The sequence below is a fragment of the Oncorhynchus mykiss genome, chromosome 21 (genome assembly GCF_013265735.2).
Source record: "Oncorhynchus mykiss isolate Arlee chromosome 21, USDA_OmykA_1.1, whole genome shotgun sequence".
NCBI lineage: Eukaryota > Metazoa > Chordata > Actinopteri > Salmoniformes > Salmonidae > Oncorhynchus > Oncorhynchus mykiss.
The window spans coordinates 47,060,182-47,087,590 of NC_048585.1; the positions used below are offsets into that span (position 1 = coordinate 47,060,182).

At 40.4% G+C, this 27,409-nt stretch overlaps 1 protein-coding gene across 10 annotated transcripts in view; it reads left to right on the top strand.

The window, feature by feature from the left end:
- Positions 1 to 27,409, top strand: part of LOC110500876 (multiple PDZ domain protein) — a 78,961-nt gene that overhangs the window by 26,080 nt on the left and 25,472 nt on the right. For 2 of the 10 annotated variants that reach the window (XM_036958011.1, XM_036958010.1), the window contains exons 12-30: positions 1,881 to 2,097; positions 4,320 to 4,400; positions 5,776 to 5,855; positions 6,154 to 6,300; positions 7,921 to 8,091; positions 8,694 to 8,741; positions 8,911 to 9,087; positions 11,020 to 11,229; positions 12,253 to 12,384; positions 12,875 to 13,036; positions 15,217 to 15,567; positions 16,062 to 16,170; positions 16,572 to 16,770; positions 19,602 to 19,643; positions 23,466 to 23,561; positions 23,757 to 23,852; positions 24,536 to 24,713; positions 24,837 to 24,947; positions 27,138 to 27,221. In XM_036958011.1, coding sequence (XP_036813906.1) covers positions 1,881 to 2,097; positions 4,320 to 4,400; positions 5,776 to 5,855; positions 6,154 to 6,300; positions 7,921 to 8,091; positions 8,694 to 8,741; positions 8,911 to 9,087; positions 11,020 to 11,229; positions 12,253 to 12,384; positions 12,875 to 13,036; positions 15,217 to 15,567; positions 16,062 to 16,170; positions 16,572 to 16,770; positions 19,602 to 19,643; positions 23,466 to 23,561; positions 23,757 to 23,852; positions 24,536 to 24,713; positions 24,837 to 24,947; positions 27,138 to 27,221 — 2,691 coding nt within the window. The remainder of the gene's footprint in view (positions 1 to 1,880; positions 2,098 to 4,319; positions 4,401 to 5,775; positions 5,856 to 6,153; positions 6,301 to 7,920; positions 8,092 to 8,693; positions 8,742 to 8,910; positions 9,088 to 11,019; positions 11,230 to 12,252; positions 12,385 to 12,874; positions 13,037 to 15,216; positions 15,568 to 16,061; positions 16,171 to 16,571; positions 16,771 to 19,601; positions 19,644 to 23,465; positions 23,562 to 23,756; positions 23,853 to 24,535; positions 24,714 to 24,836; positions 24,948 to 27,137; positions 27,222 to 27,409) is intronic. The other 8 variants (XM_036958012.1, XM_036958013.1, XM_036958018.1 and 5 more) reach the window with 8 other exon arrangements.

The window sequence follows — 27,409 nt, forward strand, 5'->3', positions numbered from 1 at the left end:
ATGTAACCAAATGCAGCTGCTGCTCATGTTGATATCTGTACTGATGGCGCAAAATCCGTGGCAGGGAGACATAGTGGAGTGGTAACGCACCTGCAAGCAGTTGCTCCCAATGCCACTTGGGTACACTGCAGCATCCACTGAGAGGCTCTTGCTGCCAAGGGAATGCCTGACAGCTTGAAAGACATTTTGGACACTACAGTGAAAATGGTTAACTTTGTTAAAGCAAGGCCCCTGAAGTCTCGTGTATTTTCTGCATTATGAAATGATATGGGCAGCGACCATGTAACGCTTTTGCAACATACAGAAGTGCGCTGGTTATCAAGGGACAAAGTATTGACACGTTTTTTTTAATTGAGAGACGAGCTTAAAGTTTTCTGACCATAATTTTCACTTGTCTTACCACTTGCATGATGACGAGTTTCTCACATGACTGGCATATCTGGGTGATGTTTTTTCTTGCCTGAATGATCTGAATCTAGGATTACAGGCACTCTGCAACTATATTCAATGTGTGGGACAAAATGAGGCAATTATTAAGAATTTGGAGCTCCTCTGTCTGCATTAACAACGACAACACACAGGTCTTTCTATTATTGTAGGATTTTTTTGTGTGTGTAAATGAACTCAAGCTTACGGACAATATCAAATGTGATATAGCGAAGCACCTGACTGAGTTGGGTACTTTCCCGAAACGGATGACACAAACAACTGGATTCGTTATCCCTTTCATGCCCTGCCTCCAGTCCACTTACCGATATCTGAACAAGAGAGCCTCATCGAAATTGCAACAAGCGGTTGTGTGAAAATTTCATTTAATCAGAAGCCACTGCCAGATTTCTGGATTGGGCTGTGCTCATCCTACCTTGGCAAATCGCGCTGATAAAACACTGATGCCCTTTGCAACCACGTACCTATGTGAGAGTGGATTATTGGCCCTCACTAGCATGAAACTAAATGTGCATCCTTTCAAGCACACCATTCTCATTTACGTGCAGTGATTTATTCACAATTTTCGAGGAACAAATAAGGTTTTATATGTAAGATGGTTAAATAAAGAGCCAAATTATTGATTATCATTTTATTATTATTTGTGCCCTGGTCCTATAAGAGCGCTTTGTCACTTCTCACAAGCTGGGTTGTGACAAAAACTCACACTCATTCTTATTTTTTATAAATGTATCATATAGTATGTGTGTTGCAGGCTTACAATGATGGCAAAAAACAACATTTGAGAGTGCGCTGACCCCGGTGCTAGAGGGGGTATGCAGCTGGAGGTTGAATGTTTGAAGGGGTACGGGACTATACAAAGTTTGGGAACCACTGATTTAGATAATGTGGGGAGAGTAAGGCCCCACATTTGAATAATTTAGCTTCAGTGGAGAGCTATTATTTTAAGTGTTGTTTCTTGAATGGGTATTGAGACACTGTTCCAATCATCACGCTAAATTGAGCAATTACAATGAATACAATACCCTTTCTGTGTTACACCCTGATTTGAAGCATGAGCAAATCTTCAATCATGATTTGTTTTCTATTTGTGATGTATGTTTGTCTTTTGGTTGCGATCATTAATGTGTGTCTGCCTGTGTGTCTGCCTGTGTGTATGGGTGTGTGTCTGCCTGTGTGGCAGCCTGTGTGTATGGGTGTGTACGTGTCTGTGTGCTTGCCTGCCTGTTTGTGTGCTGTCCTATTGACTTGGATAGATGGCTCGTGTGGCACAAAGTCTGTTTTAGCATGGACAAAGCCCTCAATGACAATGACCATGCTGGCACAGAAGCCATAATGGCACAGGAGCCATAATGGCAAAGATGCAAAGAAGAGTCCTCTATCCAACTCTATGATGTATCAATAATCTTTACATGAATGATCGCCGCCTGCAGGTGGACGGGATGAATATCCAGGGCTACACCAACCAGCAGGCCGTGGAGGTGCTGAGACACACGGGCCAGACGGTTCACCTGAAGCTGGTCAGAAGTGGCTTCCGTCCAGAGGACATCCCACCCGCTGTGGTGCCCAGTGTGATCGTACTTCCACCAACCCCAGGGGGCCGAGACCCCACACTGGAGAGAACAGATGTTGTGGACACCACCGCTCAAGGTACCAGTGGACACAGGGCGTGGGCCGTGTTCATTAGGCACGGAATGGAAGAAAATGGACTGAAACAGGGAGAGACTACCTTAGGGCTGTCCCCGACCCCAAAAAATATTGGTCGACCAAGAGTTGTCTGTTCTTTCGACCAATTGATTGGTCAAAATTTGTAAATGTGTATTTTTCCATATAGAGACACACCTTATGTGTTTTAATGAAATCAAAAATCAGCTATATGCACTGAGCTTGTCTGATGCTTTAAGCACGCTGTTTGATGAAATAATGAAGAAACACAAATTACTTTAGGTGGAGTCCGACCAAAATTGATTGGATTGTGCTGGGCCCGGCTCAGACTCGCTACGCTGTGTGCGCTGTGTTATTTATATATATTTTATACAGCTCTCCTCCCTGCTGCAGCAACCACCACAGAACTTCAATAGTGTTTATCACACAGTCTGTGATGCTGAAGCTGCATCATAATTACAGCCATTTCTGAGGCTTTTCTAACAAACAAAAAAGTGTAAAGACTTTATTACAGCATAGCAAAAGTTAAAAACAGCAGCATTTGGGAAATTACTTTATTCCGACATGTTGTGGTTGCGTGAGGCTTGGAGCTCACGGAATCAGTAGGCTATTAACCAAACACTCAAACAGGGAACAGAAGCAGGATCTGTCTTATTTCTTATCGTTCTCAACATCAATATGCTGGTTAACTTTGCTATTATGCACATAGCAACATGGTCTAGGAAAGGGCGCCAATTCAACAGCGCACTGATGTTTCAGAACTGCGGACAGCGACCGCTGTCCAATGCCGGAGAATGCGCATTTGTTATGAACTAATGTTATTTGTATTAATGTTGCGCCATTGTTCTTACATAATATAACCAAATACAATTTCAGTAGCACATGTCTTAGAGTGATGGACTGTGCCGTCCCCATGGCCTCCGCAATGGGTTAGTCAACTCAGACAAACGTGAATCAGACAGGTGTCTGGTCCACCATGAAAAAATTTTTTTGCGACTGACTGCTCGATTAAAGAAATCTCGGTCGACCAAACAATCGACCAGTCGACTAAACGTCAGCTCTAGACTACCTGGATTTGTCCAATAACAAAAAAACATTCACAAAGTGCTTTAAATGTTTTCTGTGGCGTGCCCTAATGATCCTGACCATGGCAACTGCATCTTTGATTAACAGTCACAAATACCTCCTATAACAGTAGTCTATAGTCAAGCAAAACACATTTTTATTCCATATACATTTACGTTAGTCATTTAGCAGACGCTCTTATCCAGAGTGACTTACAGGAGCTATTAGGGTTAAGTGCCTTGCTCAAGGGCACAGGAGATCGTACTCTGACATTATCCTTCATTCATACATGATTGAAATGGACCTATCCCCTAGACAAAATTCCCCCATATATACCTGATTTCTATGTCGTCCTGGTGCCGTATGCATCAAGTGTCTCAGAGTGCTGATTTAGGATCAGTTTTGCCTTTTAGATGACAATGATTAAGGTTACATGGACAGGGATGACCAGATCCTTGACCAATACACATATTCTGAAAAGCTTCATACATACAACCCCTGATCACATCCCTGGTGACGCTGCAGGGCTGTGCCCACTTGACGACAGTACACATACCACAACAATGCCCCACAATGAATGGCCTCCATCTGTGTTAGGATGAGAAAGGGACTTCTACTTAAACCCTCTCACCACAACCACAGCTCCAGATTTAGAAGGCAGCGCCCTCCGCTCTGCTTTGGAAACCCTGAACTCATTTAGCCTGTAATTGGGCCAGCGTCATAAGAACCGTAGGCGTAGGAAAATGCCTTACAACACATACACACACGTGCATGCACACGCACGCACACACACACACACACACACACACACACACACACACACACACACACACAGGCTTACGCAGACTCACGCATACTGCCAATAATAACACAACCCGTAATGACATAGCCAGCATGTTCAAAGCTGGAACCAGGAGGAAATAAAGCAGACTTCTACACATGTTTCTGCGGTGTGTGTCTGTAAGTGTGTGTGTGTGTGTGTATGTGTTTATTAACCATACAAGACACAATGCACAACCCATAACAAACATCATAGCCATCATGTTTCGGGCTGGGAGCAAGAGGACTTAACCAAGAGCTCTACAAGTGTGTTGTGTGTGTATGTGTGTATTAACTTGTTTGTATTGTGTACTCCGGTGCAGGTGAGAAACAGTACCAGACATTGAGTGGGGAATCGGATGACTCCACTGTGAAGGATCAGTTAACTAAGAACACCAGAGACGGTAAGTCAATCCACCCCCCTGTTATCTGGGATCCTTTACTAAGTACAGTGGTAGAGATAATGGATCGCAATCTGTTTTAAAATATGCTACTGTGGCGATGATTGGTTTTAGGCTGCTGTCTATTTCAAGAGATTTTCAGTAGCCTTTTATTCGGATAGTCCATCTGTAGATGCTCTACAAACTATCAATGAATGTCTATAGATGTTTTTCCTATTGTAATTCAACAGAATGTTGTTGACATGTTTTTGCTCTTCTGCTGATAGTTTGTTGAGCATCTACAGATGGACTATAGACTGTGCATGTAGAGCATAAGGGTCTGTATGTTGTTTTTATTGCATAAAAGGGCAGATGAACGATGCCTTTGAAGTGATTCTTAAAGTACTCTTTCAAGTAGTGTGTTTGGAGTTGTCTAACTGTAGCCTTCCGCTTGCTGTGAGTCATTTAGTCGGAATCAGATGGGACGTAGCAGTGGCTGAATGTACTGTAATCAAATTTTCACATGCGCCCAAAACAACAGGTGTAAACCTGACAGTGAAATGCTTACTTACAAGCCCCTAACCAACAATGCAGTTTAAAAAATACGGATAAGAATAAGAAATAAAAGTAACAAGTAATTAGAGAGCAGCGGTAAAATAACAATAGCGAGACTATATACAGAGTCAATGTGCGGGGGCACTGGTTCGTTGAGGTAATATGTACATGTAGGTAGAGTTATTAAAATTCCTATGCATAGATGATAACAACAGAGTAGCAGTGGTGTAAAAGAGGAGGGGCAATGTAAATAGTCTGGGTTGCCATTTGATTAGATGTTCAGGAGTCGTATGGCTTGGGGTTAGAAGCTGTTTAGAAGCCTCTTGGACCTAGACTTGGCACTCCGGTACCGCTTGCCGTGCAGTAGCAGAAAGAACAATCTATGACTAGGGTGGCTGGAGTCATTAACAATTTTTAGGGCCAACCTCTGACACCGCCTGGTATAGAGGTCCTGGATGGCAGGAAGCTTGGCCCCAGTGATGTACTGGGCCGTTCGCACTACCCTCTGTAGTGCATTGTGGTCAGAGGCCGAGCAGTTGCCATACCAGGCAGTGATGCAACCAGTCAGGATGCTCTCGATGGTGCGGCTGTAGAACCTTTTGAGGATCTGAGGACCCATGCCAAATTTTTTCAGTCTCCCGGGTGGGAATAGGTTTTGTCATGCCCTCTTCACGACTGTCATGGCGTGTGACTGTCTGTTGGTTTCATAGTTACGTTTAATTTGGTTAGTATTATTTTTCTGTGTTTTAAGGAGCTAAGATAACAGTTCGAGTCATTTCGTTGTAATCATGTGGGACACGGCAGTTGGCTGAATGTAAGTCCATATTATATTGCTGTTTTTAAGAAGCAAAGTTAACAGAGGATGAAGAGTTGGAGCTGATGAAGAAGTGGCAGGAGACGCTCGGCCCCAGCAACAAAGTAGTGGTTAGTAAACAGAAGAAACATTCACCGAAGCCCAGTTTGTCTCTACATAATGATACATACTGTAGTTCTATTTTTTCCTTTTTTATACACATTATTTTGGAATTTTATGGATGGACATGCACTGTTTGCAAAATAAAATGGAAAATGGAAAATGTCAAAACATTGGTCAGAAAAAAAACTCACCAACCATAATGCCACACTATGTAAATGTAATGCTGACTGTGAAAGGAAAATTGAAAAAAATGTGTGAAAGCGGGATTTTCTGGAAAAAAAAGTTTTTATTTTGTTGTTGTGCCAGATTGTCCAGGTGGAAAAGTTCAGTGAGAGCAGTGGTCTGGGCATCAGTCTGGAGGCCAACAACGGGCACCACTACATCCGCTCTGTTCTGCCCGAGGGGCCAGTGGGCCGCTGTGGGAAACTCATCAGTGGGGACGAACTGCTCGAGGTAAGGGAGACCGCCAATAGCGTATTGAATCGGCAAAATGAATACACCCCTGGTGAACAACAGTTAGCCTGGAACTTACTTACTGCTGTAACGATGTGCGCTGGGAGTCAGGAAGCAAGTTCAGGGAGTGCATCATTTAATAAACAAATTAATTAAACAAGAAACACGAACAACGCATAGACAGGAAACTGAAACAGAAACAATGATGCCTGGGGAAGGAACCAACGGGAGTGACATACAGTTGAAGTCGGAAGTTTACTTACACCTTAGCCAAATACATTTAAACTCAAGTTTTTCACAATTCCTAGTAAAAATTCCCTGTCTTAGGTCAGTTAGGATCACCACTTTATTTTAAGAATGTGACATGTCAGAATAATAGTAGAAAGAATGATTTTATTTCAGCTTTTATTTCTTTCATCGTATTTCCAGTGGGTCAGAAGTTTACATACACTCAATTAGTATTTGGTAGTATTGCCTTTAAATTGTTTCACTTGGGTCAAACGTTTCGGGTAGCCTTCCACAAGTTGGGTGAATTTTGTTTTATTCCTTCCAGACAGAGCTGGTGTGACTGAGTCAGGTTTGTAGGCCTCCTTGCTCGCACACGCTTTTTCAGTTCTGCCCACAAATTCTCTATAGGATTGTCGTAACGTTGTATTAGTTAATGTGACGACTGTTGTTCATCGAATGATTAAAAGTTTCTAATTGCGTGATTAACTGAATCAAGCCATTATTAACTCATTAACCTGGGGCACCATGGGAAAACTAGTTTTTATTGAGTTTCTATTTCCCAAATTAACTCAAAGAATATCAGAATATCGATTTTACAACAGCCGCTAATTCACCAGTTACCTCTTACAATCTCGTTCTGAACGTCTTATAGCCCGTGAATCTGCACGGACCCAGGTCTCACCAATGAGTTCGTACCACACCAATCTTAGTTGAATATTTATTTACTAAAAAGCTAAAATGATGATAAAAGATACACATAGACAAAACACATTATAGGCTATTGATTAGAACTTAGTATAATGGGCCGACACACTATTGCGCGTTACCCAAAATGGGGATTTCAAAGAGAGAGAAAAAGACAAAGTACACGAGAGAAATATACATTTGGGTGAATTTGTCAGCTATGCTTATTCTAACCCTAGCCTTTCCCCAAACTGCCGCTCTTATGGGTCAGAATATAATGATGTAATTACGTGGGGTAGACCTCCGAGGATTCTCTGCGTGGACTGTTCAGGGAACCGTTCAGCTGCTCCATGATGCACTTCTCCTCTGATCGTCCTTCCGATGTCAGTGTCCTTTTGGCTTAGGAGTCTGTTCCCTCACCCTCGCTCTGGAAGGGGTCTTCTGAGGACAGACAGCTCTGTCGCTCAAAGCTCACAGCGTTGGAATGAAACACTGTAGATACCACGATTCGATGGGAGATGGAGGCTAGGTGGTTCGACTTGAATTTGTCTGTGGCCTGATCAGGACAGTCATGACAGTATTGAGGTCAGGGCTTTGTGAAGGCCACTCCAATACCTTAACTTGACTTTGTTGTCAAGGTATGAATCCCAGCCTGACTCAATATGAGTGTTGACCATTGGATGTGTGCTTCCACCCCTCTCCATCCAGGTCAATGGAATATCCCTGATTGGTGAGACCCACAAGGAAGTGGTGAGGATTCTGAAGGAGCTTCCTGTCTGTGTCTACATGGCCTGTTGTAGGCCCGCCCCTCTCCTTCAGAGTGACAGGGATTCTGGCCAAACAGGGTTGGATGAATTTTCCACTGAACCTAAAATTAAGGTAATTTCCCTACACTGATACACAAAACGTGTACAATATCCATTTATAGTATATGCTATTGACATCACCATTGGTACATATTGTTTAAACTTGCAATTTTTGAGTTACTATTATAGTCATTGCATTGCATAATATTGCTCCACATAATGCAATCTAACATGCATGGTTGGGGACAACTCTGTTTTCAACCATATAATTCAGTCATTTCAGCAAATTAATTGTTCAGGAAGTGATTAAAAACTGAATGAAAGCCAGAAAGCCCTTCATAAAATGGTGGCTGCTGGACATACAGTAGCTCACAGTAAACAGTGTTTCCCACACCCCTTGATACTGAATGGCTAATATAATTGGGAATGAACATCATTAAGTCCTACTTGACTCATCCACCCTCATTATTTTAGCACAGTCTGTCCAATGCTCTGCCGGGGCTCCAGACTGCTAACAATAAAGGATTAAGATTTAGGATTAGGAAGGACTCTGACCGTTCATTAACACCAATCCATCTAAAGTAATACCTCAGATAATTTGACAATGCATGGGATACAAGAGATAGTAGCCAGGGAGCTACACAAAGCTAACCTTCAAAGGAAACCTGCTTTCAGATGATTTTTGAGGGATATCTCCTCAGCTCTTCAGCTGCATCAGTTCAGGTAAAAAACACGACATACAGCACTTCTGCTGCCTAGCATCCAAAGATTCCCTTTGATGTGCTGCCCAAAAAACGTACAAAATCAAACTAGCGGAGAACTAGGGCCCTATGGGCTCGGAGTGAGTCAGGAATGCGTGCGCAGGGATGATATCGAGGATATATCTCTGTAGATACAGGGAGACCTCAGCAGTTTCCTGGTTCCCGGAGGTTCCGAGGGGGCGGCAACAAGGGAAAATGTGACGGAGGAGACTCCGGGAGCTCCTTTGGCCATGTGGGAGACGGAAATACAGGACATCGAGCTGGAGAAGGGAGAGAGTGGACTGGGATTCAGCATCTTGGACTACCAGGTGGGAATTCTGAATGGGAATTCTGGGAATGATTGTCATAGGAATTATACTTGCTAGCAGGATTGGGGAGTAACAGATTATATGTAATCGGTTATATGTAAACGATTACACAAAAAACGAACTGTAATCCATTACGTTAACAGCAACAATATTGTAATCAGATTACAGATACTTTTGAAAAAAATAGATGATTACTTTTAAATTAAAAAAGGATGTTTGTGTAGAAATTCTTTGACACCTTTCTGTTTTCTCAATAAAATCCAAAGCAGCATTGCAAAAAGTTTGTTTGTTCAGCCTGAGCAAGTCTGACCACAAGTCAGAGACCACTATGGTGACACACCAAATGCGTTTTATGGTTTGAGGGAAAATAACAGGAATAGGTTTTTGTAGGCTTCAGTCCAAGGTATGTCTTCCGATGGTGCGACTGCTGTTGGTATCCAAAGGTTATCAAACTTGAATAAACACTTGGAGGTAAAGACGACAGCAGTGATATAGCCTACGGGCGAAACGGATATTATTGATATCTACATAGCGCATTGATGTGAATCACACTGCTGATCTCATTAAGCTATTTTTGCCTTATGGATTGTGGTTGTTGTGGGTGGCTGTTCACAAATGTAGGCAAAATTAGTATTTTAACTCAATAATGGTTGAATTGAAGAAGTTAAGCTGCCTATCAAGCATTGTTTTTGCGACCAGTGTACAGCCAGTGAAAAACGACTCTTGCAACAGCTACATAGTGCCGATCCCATCCTTTGGAATAAACATTTTTTTCCCCCAACTCCTCCATGGTATTGTGCTCCATACTGTGGGGCTTTTATTTCTCAATCTAATTCGCGCTGATTCAAAAACCTATGTCCATAGGCCTAACGGACACATCCTCAAACTTGTGCCCCTTTTGGTATACTTTAACTGCTGCAAATGATAGAGAATTCAAAGTGTTTCCAACAAATTATTTTAACAATAGGCCTATAGCAAATGGAACCTATGGCACACATGTTTCACTCTTCAGTAGTGCCCAAAGCATACCTGTCTATGAGCGCAGTATTTCTCAAAACAATGAGCCCAATCAGTCCTCTATGACAACAAAATCATAAACATCCGAGTAGGCTAATAACAATTTGGCTCATCTATAATCCCATATTAACAAGTCCTATTTTTGAAGATCAAGGGGTAATAAATGATGAATTGTAATTGCTGGAAATCTGACTGACTTTGGTTTTTAATGTAAAGATGTAGCCTAATCGTGTTGTTATCTGTAGTAAAAAAGGATGAGTTAGAAGAAGCCCACATAACCATCCCATAAAGTAAAATGTAACGTCCGTTTATGGCAAGCTATGTCAACTCTAACATTGATTTATCCTGCAATAGATGTCATTCAATTGGAAATATACATTTGTGTCTTCTTCTAATGGCTCTTAAAGGGGAAAGTAATCTAAAAGTAACTGAAAGTAATACGATTACATTACTGAGTTTGGGTAATACCAAAGTTACGTTACTGATTACAATTTTGGACAGGTAGTAATTGTAATGGATTACATTTAGAAAGTAATTTACCCAACCCCGCTTGCTAGTCAAGTGTGATTTTCCCAAATGACAGAATTGACTTATTTACTTATCATTCACTTCAATTAGTTGTTGTTGTAGGTCGTTTCTGTCTTCTTACTTTGGGAGGAAGTGGTCATGTGAGCTTTAGGACCTTTGCCCTCTGGGAAATGAAGTTCAACAAATAGCATAATTGACTCATTACACTGTAATGCGCTGCATTTTTTAAACTAAATTGCTTACTCTTAGTTTCGAACACCTGATATACAGAACATTCAGAATAAACAAATCCTCCAACTGAAAGTACATAATAGATTTTAGTCCTTATTGTATAAGATTATCTGTTGAGTGCGTCCATTGACTTCACTGACACAGATCTTGTAATAGGACCCAATGGATCCGGCCAAGACAGTGATTGTGATTCGCTCTCTGGTGCCAGAAGGAGTTGCCGAACGGGATGGCAGGCTTTTGCCAGGCGATCGGCTCATGTTCGTCAACAGCACCAATCTGGACAACGCCAGTCTGGAGGAAGCCGTCCAGGCACTGAAGGGGGCCAACATCGGCATGGTTCACATTGGGGTGGCCAAGCCACTGCCTGTAAGGGAACCCTATTGTGATTTTTGTCCTAAAGAGAGGCTGGTGTGTGTGTATTTGTGTGTGTGTGCAGGGAGGGGGTGGGGGTGCAATGTGTTCTGTGTGCCCGTGTGTGTGTGTGTTATATGTATGTGAGCGTTTGTGTGTGCGTTTTCTCTGGTGTGTGGCCACCCAATAATGAGGGCTCATCTTACAGATGGCTTGTATTATTCATGCTGATGAGGCAGTAGAGTTAGGCTGCATGCTGACTCAACTCCAATCTCCCTGACAACAGCATAAGGCAGCACAAACATCCCTGCCCTTTGTGTCATATTTTTTGGACTCCTTCTATATAAATGCCTTGAGGAAGCTGTTAACGAAAGGGGTTGTTCACAAACACATTCACCACCTGAGGGATTTCTAGTCTTGTTTTCTGTGAAAATTGGCCGCATCCTTTCAGCTTTAAAGTTACATTTCTCTCTCTTGGGCTTGCCATTATGATGAGAACATACAGTAAGTTCTGGTTCTGGGATGTCAAGGTTATTGTCTTTGGGAATCCTCTGTGGAGTTATCAAGCTTTCCTGGAATGTAGGGGGGGTTGTTGTATTGCTTCTCCAAATTGAGTTTGAGCCTTCAATACCTTCTCCAATTTCTCCCTCTTTTCTTTATCTATCTCTCTCTCGCTCTCTCTCGTGTTCTCTCTCTCCGGGCATCGTATTAGACAAAATCAAGATCGAAAGGTCCTTTAAAGCAAAGCTGTGGCAACACCTTTGGAAATCGAATAACCATGTATAACTTTTTACCGAAATATTACCTTGTGATGTAGTCTGAGATTCAGCCCATGATTCCTAACTTTAGACAAAACCATGGAGACCAAATCAAACCGTTAAAACACATGCTTTTCGCTACTAACAACCTCATTTATATTTTTTAACAACCCAACTACAATCATATTTGATTAGAAATTTGAAACCTGTAGACAATGATTGGAATTTCCTCAGTATTATTTTCTGGGGATTTTTCCCATTTCCTGCCCTGTCTCCACAGCCATACAATGAAGAGGACAGTCCGTCGTCATCCTCTGGAATCAGTTTTTTTTTATCTTCAACACTGCTGGTTAAAGAAAGCGATGAGGAGGAGCCAGCGGAGGACCACCTTTTCCGGGCAGAGCCTGCATTGGTTAGTCGCCATTGTGGACAAGTACAAAATATGAATGCACAAAAAAGTACAAAGACGGAAAAGTACCAAGAAAAATTACGCTCAGTTGCTCTGGATAAGAGTCTGAAATGTAAATGTAAATTAACCAATGAAATTGAGGGACAAGAAAAAAACAACCAATCAAAATTAAAGACACAAAATAACCATTGTAACTTTAAAATGCATCCTTTAAAATATTTTATCAAGTGCATTTAATTTAATGCAAAACTCAATAGTATCTAATCAAAATTTAGCCACAAAAAAAGAAGACAAACAATTTATGGAGTATCACTTGACTAAACTCTCTGAGACACAATGGGAAAGAGCAACAATGTCCAATATCGGAGTTAGAATATCCTTTTGAAATAGCTCTCATGGCACTAACAAAGCTATCCTTGAATGGATATCTCATCCATGGCATAGAGAGATATATTCACCATCTAATTCACTACATTCACATTCTTTGGTGCAGATTGACTCCAATGAGGGAGACCTGACCGATGAGAGGGCATTGGAGCATCGCTTCTCTGGCAATGAGGATGACACCTTACAGGCATCCATGATCGCCCTGCACGGCAGCACATGCAGCGCCGATATGGACTACCAGACTACCTTGCAGTCCTCCACACCCAAAGTAGGCCAACAAACGTGCACTGTGGTTAGCTGAGTCAATTTTAAAGCCATTACAGTCAGCAATTTTAAGAAAGCTTGTTACAATGCAAAAACAGTATCTGTTCCCTGTCATTTGTTTGAATTTCACTGAAGCAAGCTGCTGCCCTTTTCACTAAGAAAACTCCTTGCGTAATCAAAATAAGTTGCTTATTTTATCATACGAGGTTGACAGAAGTGCTGTGCTATAATTGTTTGACTACTTCAAACTGTCAGCTATATTGAAGTGATAAAATGTTTATGTAGTTTTTAGCTGCTTCTTTGTATGCATTTAGCTTGTTTTTGTCTCACATTTTGCATAAGCTTGTAGATCATTGTCACTCCCCAGAGTCCTACCTCCAGAGTCCTTATGTATGAATGGTTGATCGTTTTTTTATTAGTATTTATCTATTGATACTGTACTTCATCTTATCAAGCTATTACCACCCTATTAGAATAATATGGCCCACTGCGTGCTTCAGTCCTGCTCTCAGCGTCTCTGCTTGTTGCAGTTATTCCACAGTTTCCTCTCCTAAGGATTTATTTTTCCCAGTTTTATTGTGCCGTCTCGGATGCTTAACCTGCCTGGGAACGGGGTTCCGCTAGCATCAACAGCCAATGAAATTGCAGGGCGCCAAATACAAATCAACAGAAATCTCATAAATCAAATTTCTCAAACATACAAGTATTAGGCACCATTTTCTGGTTAATCCAGCCACAGTGTCTGATTTCAAAAATCCTTTACAGAGAAAGCTCCACAAACGATTATGTTAGGTCACCACCAAGTCACAGAAAAACCTAGCCATTTTTCCAGCCAAAGAGAGGAGTCACAAAAAGCACAAATATAGATAGAATTAATCACTAACCTTTGATGATTTTCATCTGATGACACTCATAGAACTTCATGTTACACAATACATGTATGTTTTGTTTGGTAACGTTTATATTTATATCCAAAAATCAAATTTTACATTGGCGTGGTATGTTCAGTAGTTCTAAAACATGCTGTGATTTTGCAGAGAGCCACGTGAATTTACAGAAATACTCATTAATCATTAAAATACATGTGTTATACATGGAAATATATATAAACTTCTCCTTAATACAACCACTGTGTCAGATTTTTAAAAATCTTTACGGAAAAAGCATTCAACATTAGTCAGAAATAGCATTATAAATATTAATTTACCTTTGATGATCTTCATCAGAATGCACTCCTAGGAATCCCAGTTCGACATAAATGTTTGATTTGTTCCATAAAGTCCATCAATTATGTCCAAATAGCTTCTTTTGTTAGGGCGTTTGGTAAACAAATCCAAACGCGCATTCAGATCCAGCCGAACGTCGGACGAAAAGTTCAAAAAGTTCAATTACAGGTCGTAGAAACTTGTCAAACTAGGAATATAATCAATCTTTAGGATGTTTTTATCATAAATGTTCAATAATGTTCCAACTGGAGAACTTCATTGTCTGTAGAAAAGCAATGGAACTAGAGCTACCTCTCATGTGAATTGCGCATGACTGAGAACGAGGCTGCTGCCAGACCCCTTAGTCAAACAGCTCTCATCCGGCCCCCCTTCACAGTAGAAGCCTGAAACAACATTCTAAAGACGGTTGACATCTAGTGGAAGCCTTAGGAAGTTACCCATATCCCACTGTGTATTCAATAGGGGCTAAATTCAAAAACTACAAACCTCAGATTTCCAACTTCCTGTTTGGATTTTTTCTCAGGTTTTTGCCTGCCATATGAGTTCTGTTATACTCACAGACATCATTCAAACAGTTTTCAAAACTTCAGAGTGTTTTCTATCCAATACTAATAATAATATGCATATATTAGCATCTGGGACTGAGTAGGAGGCAGTTTACTCTGGGCACGCTATTCATCCTTTAAGTGAAAATGCTGCCCCCTATCCCAAATTAAGGAATCCCTGAAGAGATTAATTTCCATACAGTTCGGGTCTCATGAATTATATCTAGGGAGATAATACAGAGCTATTTGGTGCATCGCGCACAATCATCTGTACGGTAATTATCGCTATTCCCTGTCAGCTGCTGATGGCTTTTCAATGGCTCATTAGGAGGAGTGCAGAACGGCGATCGAGGTAGAAACTAACGAGGTGTAACCTCCATTTCGACTCGTCATTTTTTTCTTCTTCTACATAGCGGAGTGCTCGCCTGGACTTGTTGACTGAGCATCCCTTGGTGACGTTGTTCGGCCTTGCGGACGACACTGAACCCTTCTCCCCAGAGGAGAAGCCCATCGTTTTCCCCCTGCCCAGGAGTATTGGAGGTCACGCCCTAACGGTTGACGACAACGCACTAACTAGCTCCGATCAGTACCTGGCGCATCACTTAACCCAAATGGAGCCATCGGATCTGTCAAACTCATACAGTCCGTACACTGACCCTGAGCCTGGTTTGAATGATTTGGGGGAGCCGGTGCAGTCTCTCCATTTTCAGGTGGAGTCCACCATGGCCGTTGAGGACATAGGGGAGATGGAAGGCTTAATGAAGGTAAACGAGCCTTGATCTGAAGAGCCGTGCCATCTTTCGTTTTGCCATCGAATGTCATTGAGTGTGCCTCGTAATCAAACAAGCATGAGTAAATCGGTCCTCGGCAATGCTCAGGAAATTGAAATGCAACAAGTTACATTCAACCCATGTCAAAAATGCACTGGACTAATCACAGGCCAATGTGAAATTGATTGGATTTTCGAGAATAATGATAACCCAACCAGTTTGAAACATTCTACTTTTTACTAGAATCACATTCCTACTTACTTTCCTAAGGTAACGGCATCACAGAAAATATTTAAAGATGAATCCCTTCCTTACTTTGTATGTTTGATTCCCTGGCCCTCACTAATCGTTTCCACCTAACCTCCCTGGTAGTTTAGATGACCTCAATTTCATTCTGTCACTATTATTCATTTTTAAATGCTGTACTTAAATATAAATATTTTCGAATTTGTTTCATTAAAACTTTTTATTGAATCGTTATTCTCAAGGGGGATGAGCCATCTGTAAAGCAGTCCAAAGAGGAAGGGGATGAGGTTATAATCACTGGGAGTCATTTTGAAAGGACAATCACTGTTGTCAAGGGCAACTCCAGTCTCGGTTTGTATTATTTCTTTGGCAATATGTTGTATATTGATGAGTAATTGTTGTATAGAGAACAGCCTTCACTTTATCAGTCTTTCCTCCTTACATACCATAATTGTATTTAAATTAGCAAAATATCTGATTATGCTTTTATGTGCTTTATATCTGTCAGGGTTGTCGGATATTACTTATTAAATGTGTTGTATTTCAGTTCATTTGGAGTATTTGTAAAAAAATAAAATAAAAAAAGTAACTTACTTGGCTTATTGCGTTTAGCTCCAAGTGGAACATAGGGGCCTCAGCTATGAATCAGGCTTGAACACATTTGACACATAATTGTGGGTAAGCGTTTTTCCTATACTGTAGGTTCCAGGTATTTGGGAATGTTGTGCATTTTGTCACTGTCATCCTTACAGGAATGACAGTGAGCACAATCAAGGATGGCTTGGGCATGTACATCCGCAGCATCATCCATGGAGGTTCCATCAGCCGAGACGGCCGTCTGGGAGTAGGGGACCTAATCCTAGTCATCAACGGCGAGTCCATGGCCAACCTGACTAACACCCAGGCCCGCGCCATGCTCCGGAGACACTCCCTCATCGGGCCAGACTTGGGGTAAGGACCTGGGCTAGGGCAACATGTTCAGTGTTTTTATACCTTGTCCATGGAAGCCTGTTTTATATGGTTTCACTATAGGCCTTCATTAAAATATCCACCTACTTCCAACACAAAGAGTGCAGATTTCACCACAAATATATTCTCACTAGATTCCCTACACATTGATACACACTCCTTTTCTGTTACAATGTAAAGTCATAGGATAATATTGTGGAGACCAAAACCCCAAACTTTCTCCTCTCTACAAACATATAGTTCCAGTCAAAAGTTTGGACACACCTACTCATTCAAGGGATCTTTATTTTTACTATTTTCTACATTGTAGAATAATAGTGAAGACATCAAAACTATGAAATAACACATATGGAATCATATAGTAACCAAAAAAAGTTTTAAACCAATCAAAATATATTGTATATTTTAGATTCTTTAAAGTAGCCACCCTTTGCCTTGATGACAGCTCTGCACACTCTTGGCATTCTCTCAACCAGCTTCATGAGAAATGCTTTTCCAACAGTCTTGAAGGAGTTCCCACAAATGCTGAGCACTTGTTTGACTGCTTTTCCTTCACTCTGCAGTCCAACTCAATTGGGTTGAGGTCCGGTGATTGTGGAGGCAAGGTCATCTGATGCAGCACTCCATCACTGTCTTTGGTCAAATAGCACTTACACAGCCTGGTGGTGTATTTTGGGTCATTGTCCTGTTGAAAACAAATGATAGTACCACTAAGTGCAAACCAGATGGGATGGCGTATCACTGCAGAATGCTGTGGTAGCCATGCTGGTTAAGTTTGCCTTGAATTCAAAATGAATCACTGACAGTGTCGCTAGCAAAGCACCATCACACCTCCTCCTCCATGCTTCACGGTGGGAACCTTACATGCAGAGATCATCCATTCACCTACACTGCCTCTCACAAAGACACAGCGGTTGGAATCAAAAATCTCAAATTTGGACTCATCAGACGAAAGGACAGATTTCCTCTGGTTTAATGTCTATTGCTCGTATTTCTTGGCTCAAGCAGTCTCTTCTTCTTATTGGTGTCCTTTAGTAGTGGTTTCTTTGCAGCAATTCCACCATGAAGGCCTGATTCAAGCAGTTTCCTCTGAACAGTTGATTTTGAGATGGGTCTGTTTCTCTGTGAAGCATTTATTTGGGCTGCAATCTGAGGTGCGGTTAACTCTAATGAACTTATCCTCTGCAGCAGATGTAACTCTGGGAATTCCTTTCCTGTGGCGATCCTTATGAGAGCCAGTTTCATCATTCAGTTTCATACCGCTTGATGGTTTTTACGACTGCACTTGAAGAAACTTGAAAAGTTCTTGAAGTTTTACGAATTGACTGACCTTCATGTCGTAAAGTAATGATGGACTGTCGTTTCTATTAGCTTATTTCAACTGTTCTTGCCATAATATGAACTTGTTATTTTTTTTCAAATAGAGCAATCTTCTGTACACCACCCCTACCTTGTCACAACACAACTGATTGGCTCAAGCGCATTAAGAAGGAAAGAAATTCCACCAAATAACTTTTAACAATGCACACCTGTTAGTTGAAATGCATTCCAGGTGACTGACTACCTCATGAAGCTGGTTGAGAGAATGCCAAGAGTGTGGAAGGCTGTCATCAAGGCAAAGGGTGGCTACATTGAAGAATGTCAAATATAAAATATATTTAGATTTGTTTAACAATTTTTTTGGTTACAACATGATTCCATATGTGTTATTTCATAGTTTTGATGTCTTCACTATTATTCTACAATGTAGAAAATAGTACAAATAATGAAAAACCCTTGAATGACTAGGTGTGTCCAAACTTTTGACTGGTGCTGTACATAGACACACCACTATAGAGTCAGATAAATGTCACCTGACATCACACTAAATAAACGCGTCTTGATCAAATATGGTTCTTTTATTTTTTGTTTTCTGAATGATTTGCTCGCTTTTCTATAGCTTATGTGTACAATTATGATCAAGTGAAGCTTTATAGTGAATGGCATTTGGGTAAATTGCTCCCAATGATCCCATTAAGGCTATTTGTTCTGCATCTCTCGTAGAAACAGTTTTATTTCTCCTTTTACATCTCCCATACAAAAGCTAACTGTTTTCCCAAACCATCCAAACACACATTTCATTGAACTGATGCCTAATACACATACCTCACAAACTGGTGTGACTTTTCTGTCAGTGTGCCAGTGTTTTGTTACTTGGGCTTTGGGTTTTTTGTGGACCACAGGAAGAGTAGATGCTGCTTCTGCAAAAGCTGATGGGGATCCAAATAAACAAATAAATAAGCAAACATAATAAATAAACAAATACATATTCACAACACCTGTTTATGAACCATGCAGTAAACATTATAATGTAGTAGAAATTGTGTTAAGGAGCTCACCGTTTTCTTTTAGCCAGGTCGATAGTGGGAAATTTCATTGTCATCCAGTGTTGTGAGTCATAGAGTGCACCTTAATATCCCTTAAAAGGTGTGCCATCCAAAGCATGATAGCATATAGGCTACCGTACATACATTTCTGATGAACACCACCAATTGAATACTGTAGGCTACATGAAGGTAGGACTTCCAGTCATATGGAAAAGCTTCCTACAGCGGTTGGACTCCTAGCACAAGACACTCAATGGTGAAATTTGGACAACTCACTAAGGCCTTTTACATTCCTAAATTGTATTCTCTCCATGCATTCGATGGATGCTACATTAAGTCTGGGGCACCATCATTTTTGGTATCTCAAGTCTTGCTTGATTAACGCTAAACATGTCAGTACATTCCAGTATGTTAGCCACGGTGCATAACTTCCTCTTCACCTTCTAGATCTGCTTGTGCCCCAGAGGAAGATCTGTGCCCTTTTTATGTGTGAGTACCGCTAACTCCCACGCCGACAGGTCTGCAACCAAAATCTACCACTTTATTTCCTCTCTGTCCACATTTTCTCACTTCTGCACCCGAGTCTCATCACCTGTCCGTGGAAGGGAGTTTGATCCAGATCTAGACATTACAACACATGCTGAAAGTCAACCATACTGTAAATCAACCATACTGTATATCAACCATAGTGTAAATCAACCATATGTATATCAAGAATACTGTAAATCAACCATACTGTATATCAACAATACTGTAAATCAACCATACTGTATATCAACCATAGTGTAAATCAACCATACTCTATATCAACCATACTGTAAATCAACCATACTGTATATCAACCATACTGTATATCAACCATAGTGTAAATCAACCATATGTATATCAAGAATACTGTAAATCAACCATACTGTATATCAACCATAGTGTAAATCAACCATATGTATATCAACAATACTGTAAATCAACCATACTGTATATCAACCATAGTATAAATCAACCATACTGTATATCAAGAATACTGTAAATCAACCATACTGTATTTCAACAATACTGTAAATCAACCATACTGTATATCAACCATAGTGTAAATCAACCATACTCTATATCAACAATACTGTAAATCAACCATACCGTACATCAACCATAATGTAAATCAACCATAGTTTATATCAACCATACTGTAAATCAAACATAGTGTAAATCAACCATAGTGTAAATCAACCATACTGTAAATCAAACATAGTGTAAATCAACCATACTGTAAATCAACCATAGTGTATATCAACCATACTGTAAACAAACCATACAGTAAATCAACCATACTGTATATCAGCAATACTGTAAATCAACCATACTGTAAATCAACCATAGTTTATATCAACCATACTGTAAATCAAACATAGTGTAAATCAACCATACTGTAAATCAACCATAGTGTATATCAACCATACTGTAAACAAACCATACAGTAAATCAACCATACTGTATATCAACCATAATGTAAATCAACCATAGTGTATATCAACCATACTGTAAACAAACCATACAGTAAATCAACCATACTGTATATCAACCATAATGTAAATCAACCATAATGTAAATCAACCATACTGTATATCAACCATACTGTATATCAACCATACTGTATATCAACCATAATGTAAATCAACCATACTATATATCAACCATAATGTAAATCAACGATACTGTATCTCGACCATAGTGTAAATCAACCATAGTGTATATCAACCATACTGTAAACAAACCATACAGTAAATCAACCATACTGTATATCAACCATAATGTAAATCAACCATAGTGTAAATCAACCATACTGTAAATCAACCATAGTGTAAATCAACCATACTGTATATCAACCATACTGTAAATCAACCATACTGTATATCAACCATAGTGTAAATCAACCATATGTATATCAAGAATACTGTAAATCAACTATACTGTATATCAACCATAGTATAAATCAACCATACTGTATATCAAAAATACTGTAAATCACCCATACTGTATTTCAACAATACTGTAAATCAACCATACTGTATATAAACCATAGTGTAAATCAACCATACTCTATATCAACAATACTGTAAATCAACCATACTCTATATCAACAATACTGTAAATCAACCATACTGTATATCAACCATACTGTAAATCAACCATAGTTTATATCAACCATACTGTAAATCAAACATAGTGTATATCAACCATACTGTAAATCAACCATAGTGTATATCAACCATACTGTAAACAAACCATACAGTAAATCAACCATACTGTATATCAACCATAATGTAAATCAACCATAGTGTAAATCAACCATACTGTATATCGACCATAGTGTAAATCAACCCTAGTTTAAATCAACCCTAGTTTAAATCAACCATACTGTAAATCAACCATAGTTTAAATCAACCATACTGTATATCAACCATAGTTTAAATCAACCATAATGTAAATCAACCATACTGTATATCAACCATAGTTTAAATCAACCATAATGTAAATCAACCATACTGTATATCAACCATAGTTTAAATCAACCATAATGTAAGTCAACCATACTGTATATCAACCATAATGTAAATCAACCATACTGTATATCAACCATAATGTAAATCAACGATACTGTATATCAACCATAGTTTAAATCAACCATACTGTATATCAACCATACTGTATATCAACCATAGTGTAAATCAACCATACTGTATATCAACCATAGTTTAAATCAACCATACTGTATATCAACCATACTGTATATCAACCATAGTGTAAATCAACCATACTGTATATCAAGAATACTGTAAATCAACCATAGTTTAAATCAACCATACTGTATATCAACCATACTGTAAATCAACCATACTGTAAATCAACCATAGTTTAAATCAACCATATTGTATATCAACCATAGATTAAATCAACCATAGTGTATATCAACCATAATGTAAGTCAACCATACTGTATATCGACCATAGTGTAAATCAACCATACTGTAAATCAACCATAGTTTAAATCAACCATATTGTATATCAACCATAGATTAAATCAACCATACTGTATATCAACCATAATGTAAGTCAACCATGCTGTATATCAACCATACTGTAAATCCACCAAAGTTTAAATCAACCATACACAAACCTTAATCTGAACTGTTCATTTTTTTTAACAGATTTCTTAGCTAAATGCCCTGTTACCTCTTACTCATTAATAATCAAATAATTTGGACATCTGTGGAGATTACAGTTCACTAGATTAGATAATCGTATAGGCTACATACAGCACATTGACCGCAGTCCCAACACGCAGTCAATGTATCTGGAAAAGTCTCTCACTGGACTGCACCACTAACCATGGGTTTTTAACAATTCATCCTTAACACTTCATTGACATGCCTCTCGTTGACTACTGGGCATGCAGGTCCATTTGTGTGGGGTGATAACGATTGATTTTGCACTTTTTCGTCTGTGCTGTATCCACCCCATCACACACGAATTCACTTATTTCTTCCTTCATCTGTTTTTGGAGGCATTTGAATTGCTGTTTGAATGAACAGGGATTCAAGTACCTCCGTGTCTGCATGTCCTAATGTTGAAGTATGAGTCATCCCATCATTGTTAGATCTGTCATCTTCACTCAAATGTGTGTGTGTGTGCTTTAGAATCAACTACGGATGATTAATTGCTTGAAACTGGGCTTACCAAAGCGGACTTATGCGCTTTTCTACTCCCTTTCCTTCAATTCTTAATATTTTGAACGTTCTCTACTGTTCCAGTAAATTAAGAATTGCTGTTCCAATTGATGTTCCCTTCAAAACTCAATGACATTATTTTGGAAAGAATTCCCACACTCAATCCATTGACGGCTCACTACATTATTCATTGACGGCTCACCTTGGGCTCATGATAGGCAGAAATCATTGCCAGAGAAATTTGCAGAGCTCATTCCTTCCCCTCCTGAAATCTTGGGCCTCAGAGGTAAATTGGACGGGGAGGAGAACAATGTAAATTGGTGAATAAATAAAAGGCTGTTTTGTAAAAAGGCTCATTCTGACATATCGGGTTGCATATGAATGCAGGCACTTCCACTTTAATGCTTTGTTAAACGATCATATCACCCCTAATGATGAATTCTGACATGCTTGCACACAAGGTTGAACTCCCGTGTCATATGTTTATGGGCAGGTTATGTATTTTGGGGGTATTCGCAGTGATGATGACAAATCTTGGTCAGGTTGTTGTTCGGAGGAGTGCTGATGCTCATTGGTGTGTGTGTTCTCAGCATTACCTATGTCCCTGTGGAGTATCTGGAGGAGTATAAGACTAGCCTGGAGCAGCCTAAAGATGACATCTGCTCTGATGCACCTCTGGCCCCAATGTAAGCTCAAACTTTATAAAACTTTATAGAAGCCATGCATTTATAGAAAGTGTTTTCATAACAATGCCTTAAGTAAAAGTATATGCTTTTATTTTCCAGCATAGACCGGCTTTTCACAACATTATTTTGTTTAACTCCAGACAAAACAAGTCGATGAGCAAACCACCAGGTTTACAATTGTTTGTCTTTTTGCAGAAGAGGAATCCCAGAACTTCCTGAGCGGGAGGATGGAGAGGGAGAGGAGAGCGAGTTACAGACCGCCACCTTCAGTAACTGGAACCAGCCTATGAAGTGAGTAGGAAGTTGGACTTTGGCTTGGACCAGAACATAGAGTTGAACAAACAACATGCCCTTGGCACAAAGCCTGTTTTAGCATGGGCAGCGCCATTGAAGGCTTTCACTATTCACTAAAGGTGGGGGGTGTAACCTCTTTCCAACTTTAATGTTAAGGAAACAAAGCTGATTGGGTAAATAAGTAATAAGAAGTGTTTGGACAGCAAGCATTAGTTATACCGCTTTGGAACTGAGCTAGCGCCTGCATATATATCTATAAGAGGAAATCAGCAAACACTGTAGCACTCCAGGAGTAGGGTTATTGATAGCTGAGGCTAACTCAATGAGCTACAACGTTTAGAATGTCACAGATAGAAATGTAGCCAATTTGCAGAACTGACACAGTTCCCTAATCTAAATGACTGAGAATCATATCCAGTCTACCTAATTTACCGACTCGCCACAATGCCCCAATCGTTTCCATTCTCAATTGTTGAACCTTCTGTACTGTTGTACTTCCCTGAATTTGTATTCAATAGGTGAGATTTTTACACAACCCATTTCCTCACTCAATGTCACTTCTTATTTTTTACTTTGTATGCAAATAAATGAAATTATAACAACCCCAACCCTGTCCCAAGAAGTGGCACAATACAGTACCCTTTAAAAATATATTTTACAATGTGTGTTGCCTCGCTCAGGGTGGAGCTCAAAAGAGAAGCGGGCAAGTCCCTTGGCATCAGCATTGTGGGGGGCAGAGGGATGGGCAGTCGCCTTAGCAACGGTGAGGTGATGCGGGGCATCTTCATCAAACACATCATGGCGGACAGCCCCGCCGGCCGCAATGGAACCCTGAAGACTGGAGATAGGATTGTTGAGGTACACCAATCAATATTATTTCACACTATAGAGATTAGCATGCATTTGACTTTAACATGGCGAAATGGTAATTGCACAGTAATAACCTATGAATTACTTGTTTGTTTCTTTGGAATGTTTCAGGTGGACGGTGTGGACCTGAGTGATGCCAGTCACGAGCAGGCTGTGGAGGCCATCCGCAGGGCAGGAAACCCTGTAGTGTTCCTGGTCCAGAGTATCGTCCACAGGCCCAGGGTGAGCCCTCTAGCTCCTTGTGTTAGCCTGCTAACATGCTAGCTTACTGTGACAGCATTCTAGCCAAGTGGTCCTAGCTCCTTATGCTAGGATGCTAGCTTACTGTCATAGCATTCTAGTTAAGTGGTCCTAGCTCCCTGTGTTAGTATGCTAGCATGTTATCTTACTGTGATAGCATGCTAGCTAAGTGTTCCTAGCTCCCCGTGTTAGCATGCTGGCTGTGTGGTTAATGTCTTTCAACAACAATACTTTATTTCAAATCAAAATCAAATCAAATTGTATTTGTTACATACACATGGTTAGCAGATGTTAATGTGAGTGTAGCGAAATGCTTGTGCTTCTAGTTCCAACAGTGCAGTAATATCTAACGAGTAATCTAACAATTCCCCAACAACAACCTAATACACACAAATCTAAAGGGGTGAATGAGAATATGTACATGTAAGTATATGGATGAGCAATGCCTGAGCGGCATAGGCAAGATACAATAGATGGTATAAAATACAGTATATACAGTACATGTGATATGAGTAATGTAAGATATGTAAACATTATTAAAGTGGTATTGTTTAGAGTGGCATTGTATAAAGTGACTAGTGATCCATCTCCACCCTCTGGAAAGCTTTGCGGTTGAGACCGACAGTATGCACCGCCCTCTGTGATACAGCCCGACAGGATGCTCTCGATTGTGCATTTGTAAAAGTTTGTCAGGGTTTTGGGTGAAATGCCACATTTCTTCAGCCTCCTGAGGTTGAATAGGCGACGTTGCGCCTTCTTAACCACACTGTCTGCGTGGGTGGGCCATTTCAGTTTGTATGTGATGTGTACACCTAGGAACTTAAAACTTTCTACCTTTTCCACTGCTGTCACTTCGATGTGGATAGCAGGGTGCTCCCTCTGCTGTTTCCTGAAGTTCACAATCATCTCCTTTGTTTTGTTGATGGAGATTTCCTAATCTCTCACCATTAATTATCCCATTCTAAAAGCTACTTAACCATCCTGTATCCAACAAAGACTATAGTAGCTACAGTATCTATATCTGTGACATGGCTTCAAAAGCATGACTGGCTATTAGGGCGCTTTCACACCCGAGAGTGCGCTTTGTGAGAGGACGTCTTTCAAGTGGGAGAAAGGCTTTTGCTTATATTCAATTATTTGACAGATTCCTTGTCAGGACCATTTAATTAAAAGTTCAACAGAAACTTAAAATGACAAAACATTAGACTGACTGTATTTTTGCTGCATAATCTTGATTGGTTTGAAAGCACCATTAGCATGACTAACTAATATCCTACTGGAATTGCTACAAGGTTTGCAATCGCCAACATCGCCAGATTATTAGTACCGGGTAGGACCCAGCTTTGCCTCCAGAACAGTCTGAATTGTTCGGGGAATGGATTCTACATGGTGTAGTGTTCAAATGTTGCTCAATTAGTATCTAGGGACCTAACATGTGCCAGGAAAACCTTCCCCACACCATCACACCACCGCCACCAGCCTGTACCGTTCACACCAGGCAGGATGGGGCCATGAAATCATGCTGCTTACTCCAAATGCTGACTCTGACATCAGCATGACACAACAGGAACCGGGATTCATTGGAGCAGGCAATGTTTTTGCACTCCTCAATTGTCCAGTGTTTGATCGTATGCCCACTGGAGCCACTTCTTATTTTTAGCTGATAGGAGTGGAACCCGTTGTTGTTTGTCTGCTGCAATAGCCCATCCTTGATATGGAAAGATGAGTTGTGCATTCCAAGATGCCGTTCTGCGCAGCACTGTTGTACTGCACTGTTATTTGCCTGTTTTTCTCTGTAAACCCGAGAGACACTGTCGTGCGTGAAAAGCCCAGGAGGCCGGACGTTTCTGAGATACTCGAACTGGCGCGCCTGCCACCTACGATCATACCACGCTCAAAGTCACTTAGGTCACTCGTTTTGCCCATTATAATATTCAATCAAACAGTAACTGAATGCCTGTCTGCCTGCTTTATATAGCTAGCCCCGGCCAATTGACTCACTGTCTGTAGTAGCAAACCATTTTCGTGAATGGGTTGGTGTACCTAATAAATTGTGTATATTGTGTATATTGACATACAACTCACAATCATCAATTTGCATGCATGGTTAAAGCTTTACAGACCTTTTCCGCAACCTTCCACTAACCAGTCCAGCATGCACCTCTTCCTCAGCCCAAGTCCCGCTATAGCCCCACTTCATCACCAGTCATAGAGTACAGCACCGCTTTAAAACGCTTGCCTCATCACATGTGCCAGGTAATCTCTCTCTCACCCTCTCTCTCACTCTCTCCCTCTCTCCTTCTCTCTCTCACCCTCTCTCTCCCTCTCTCTCGGTTTCTTTTTATCTTTCTTCCTCTTTTTCTTTGCACATCAGTGGAGTCTATGTTGCTTTATCTCTCCATTCAGAAGTTTTCACAGACTTGCTTATAGACTACTGTATGTAT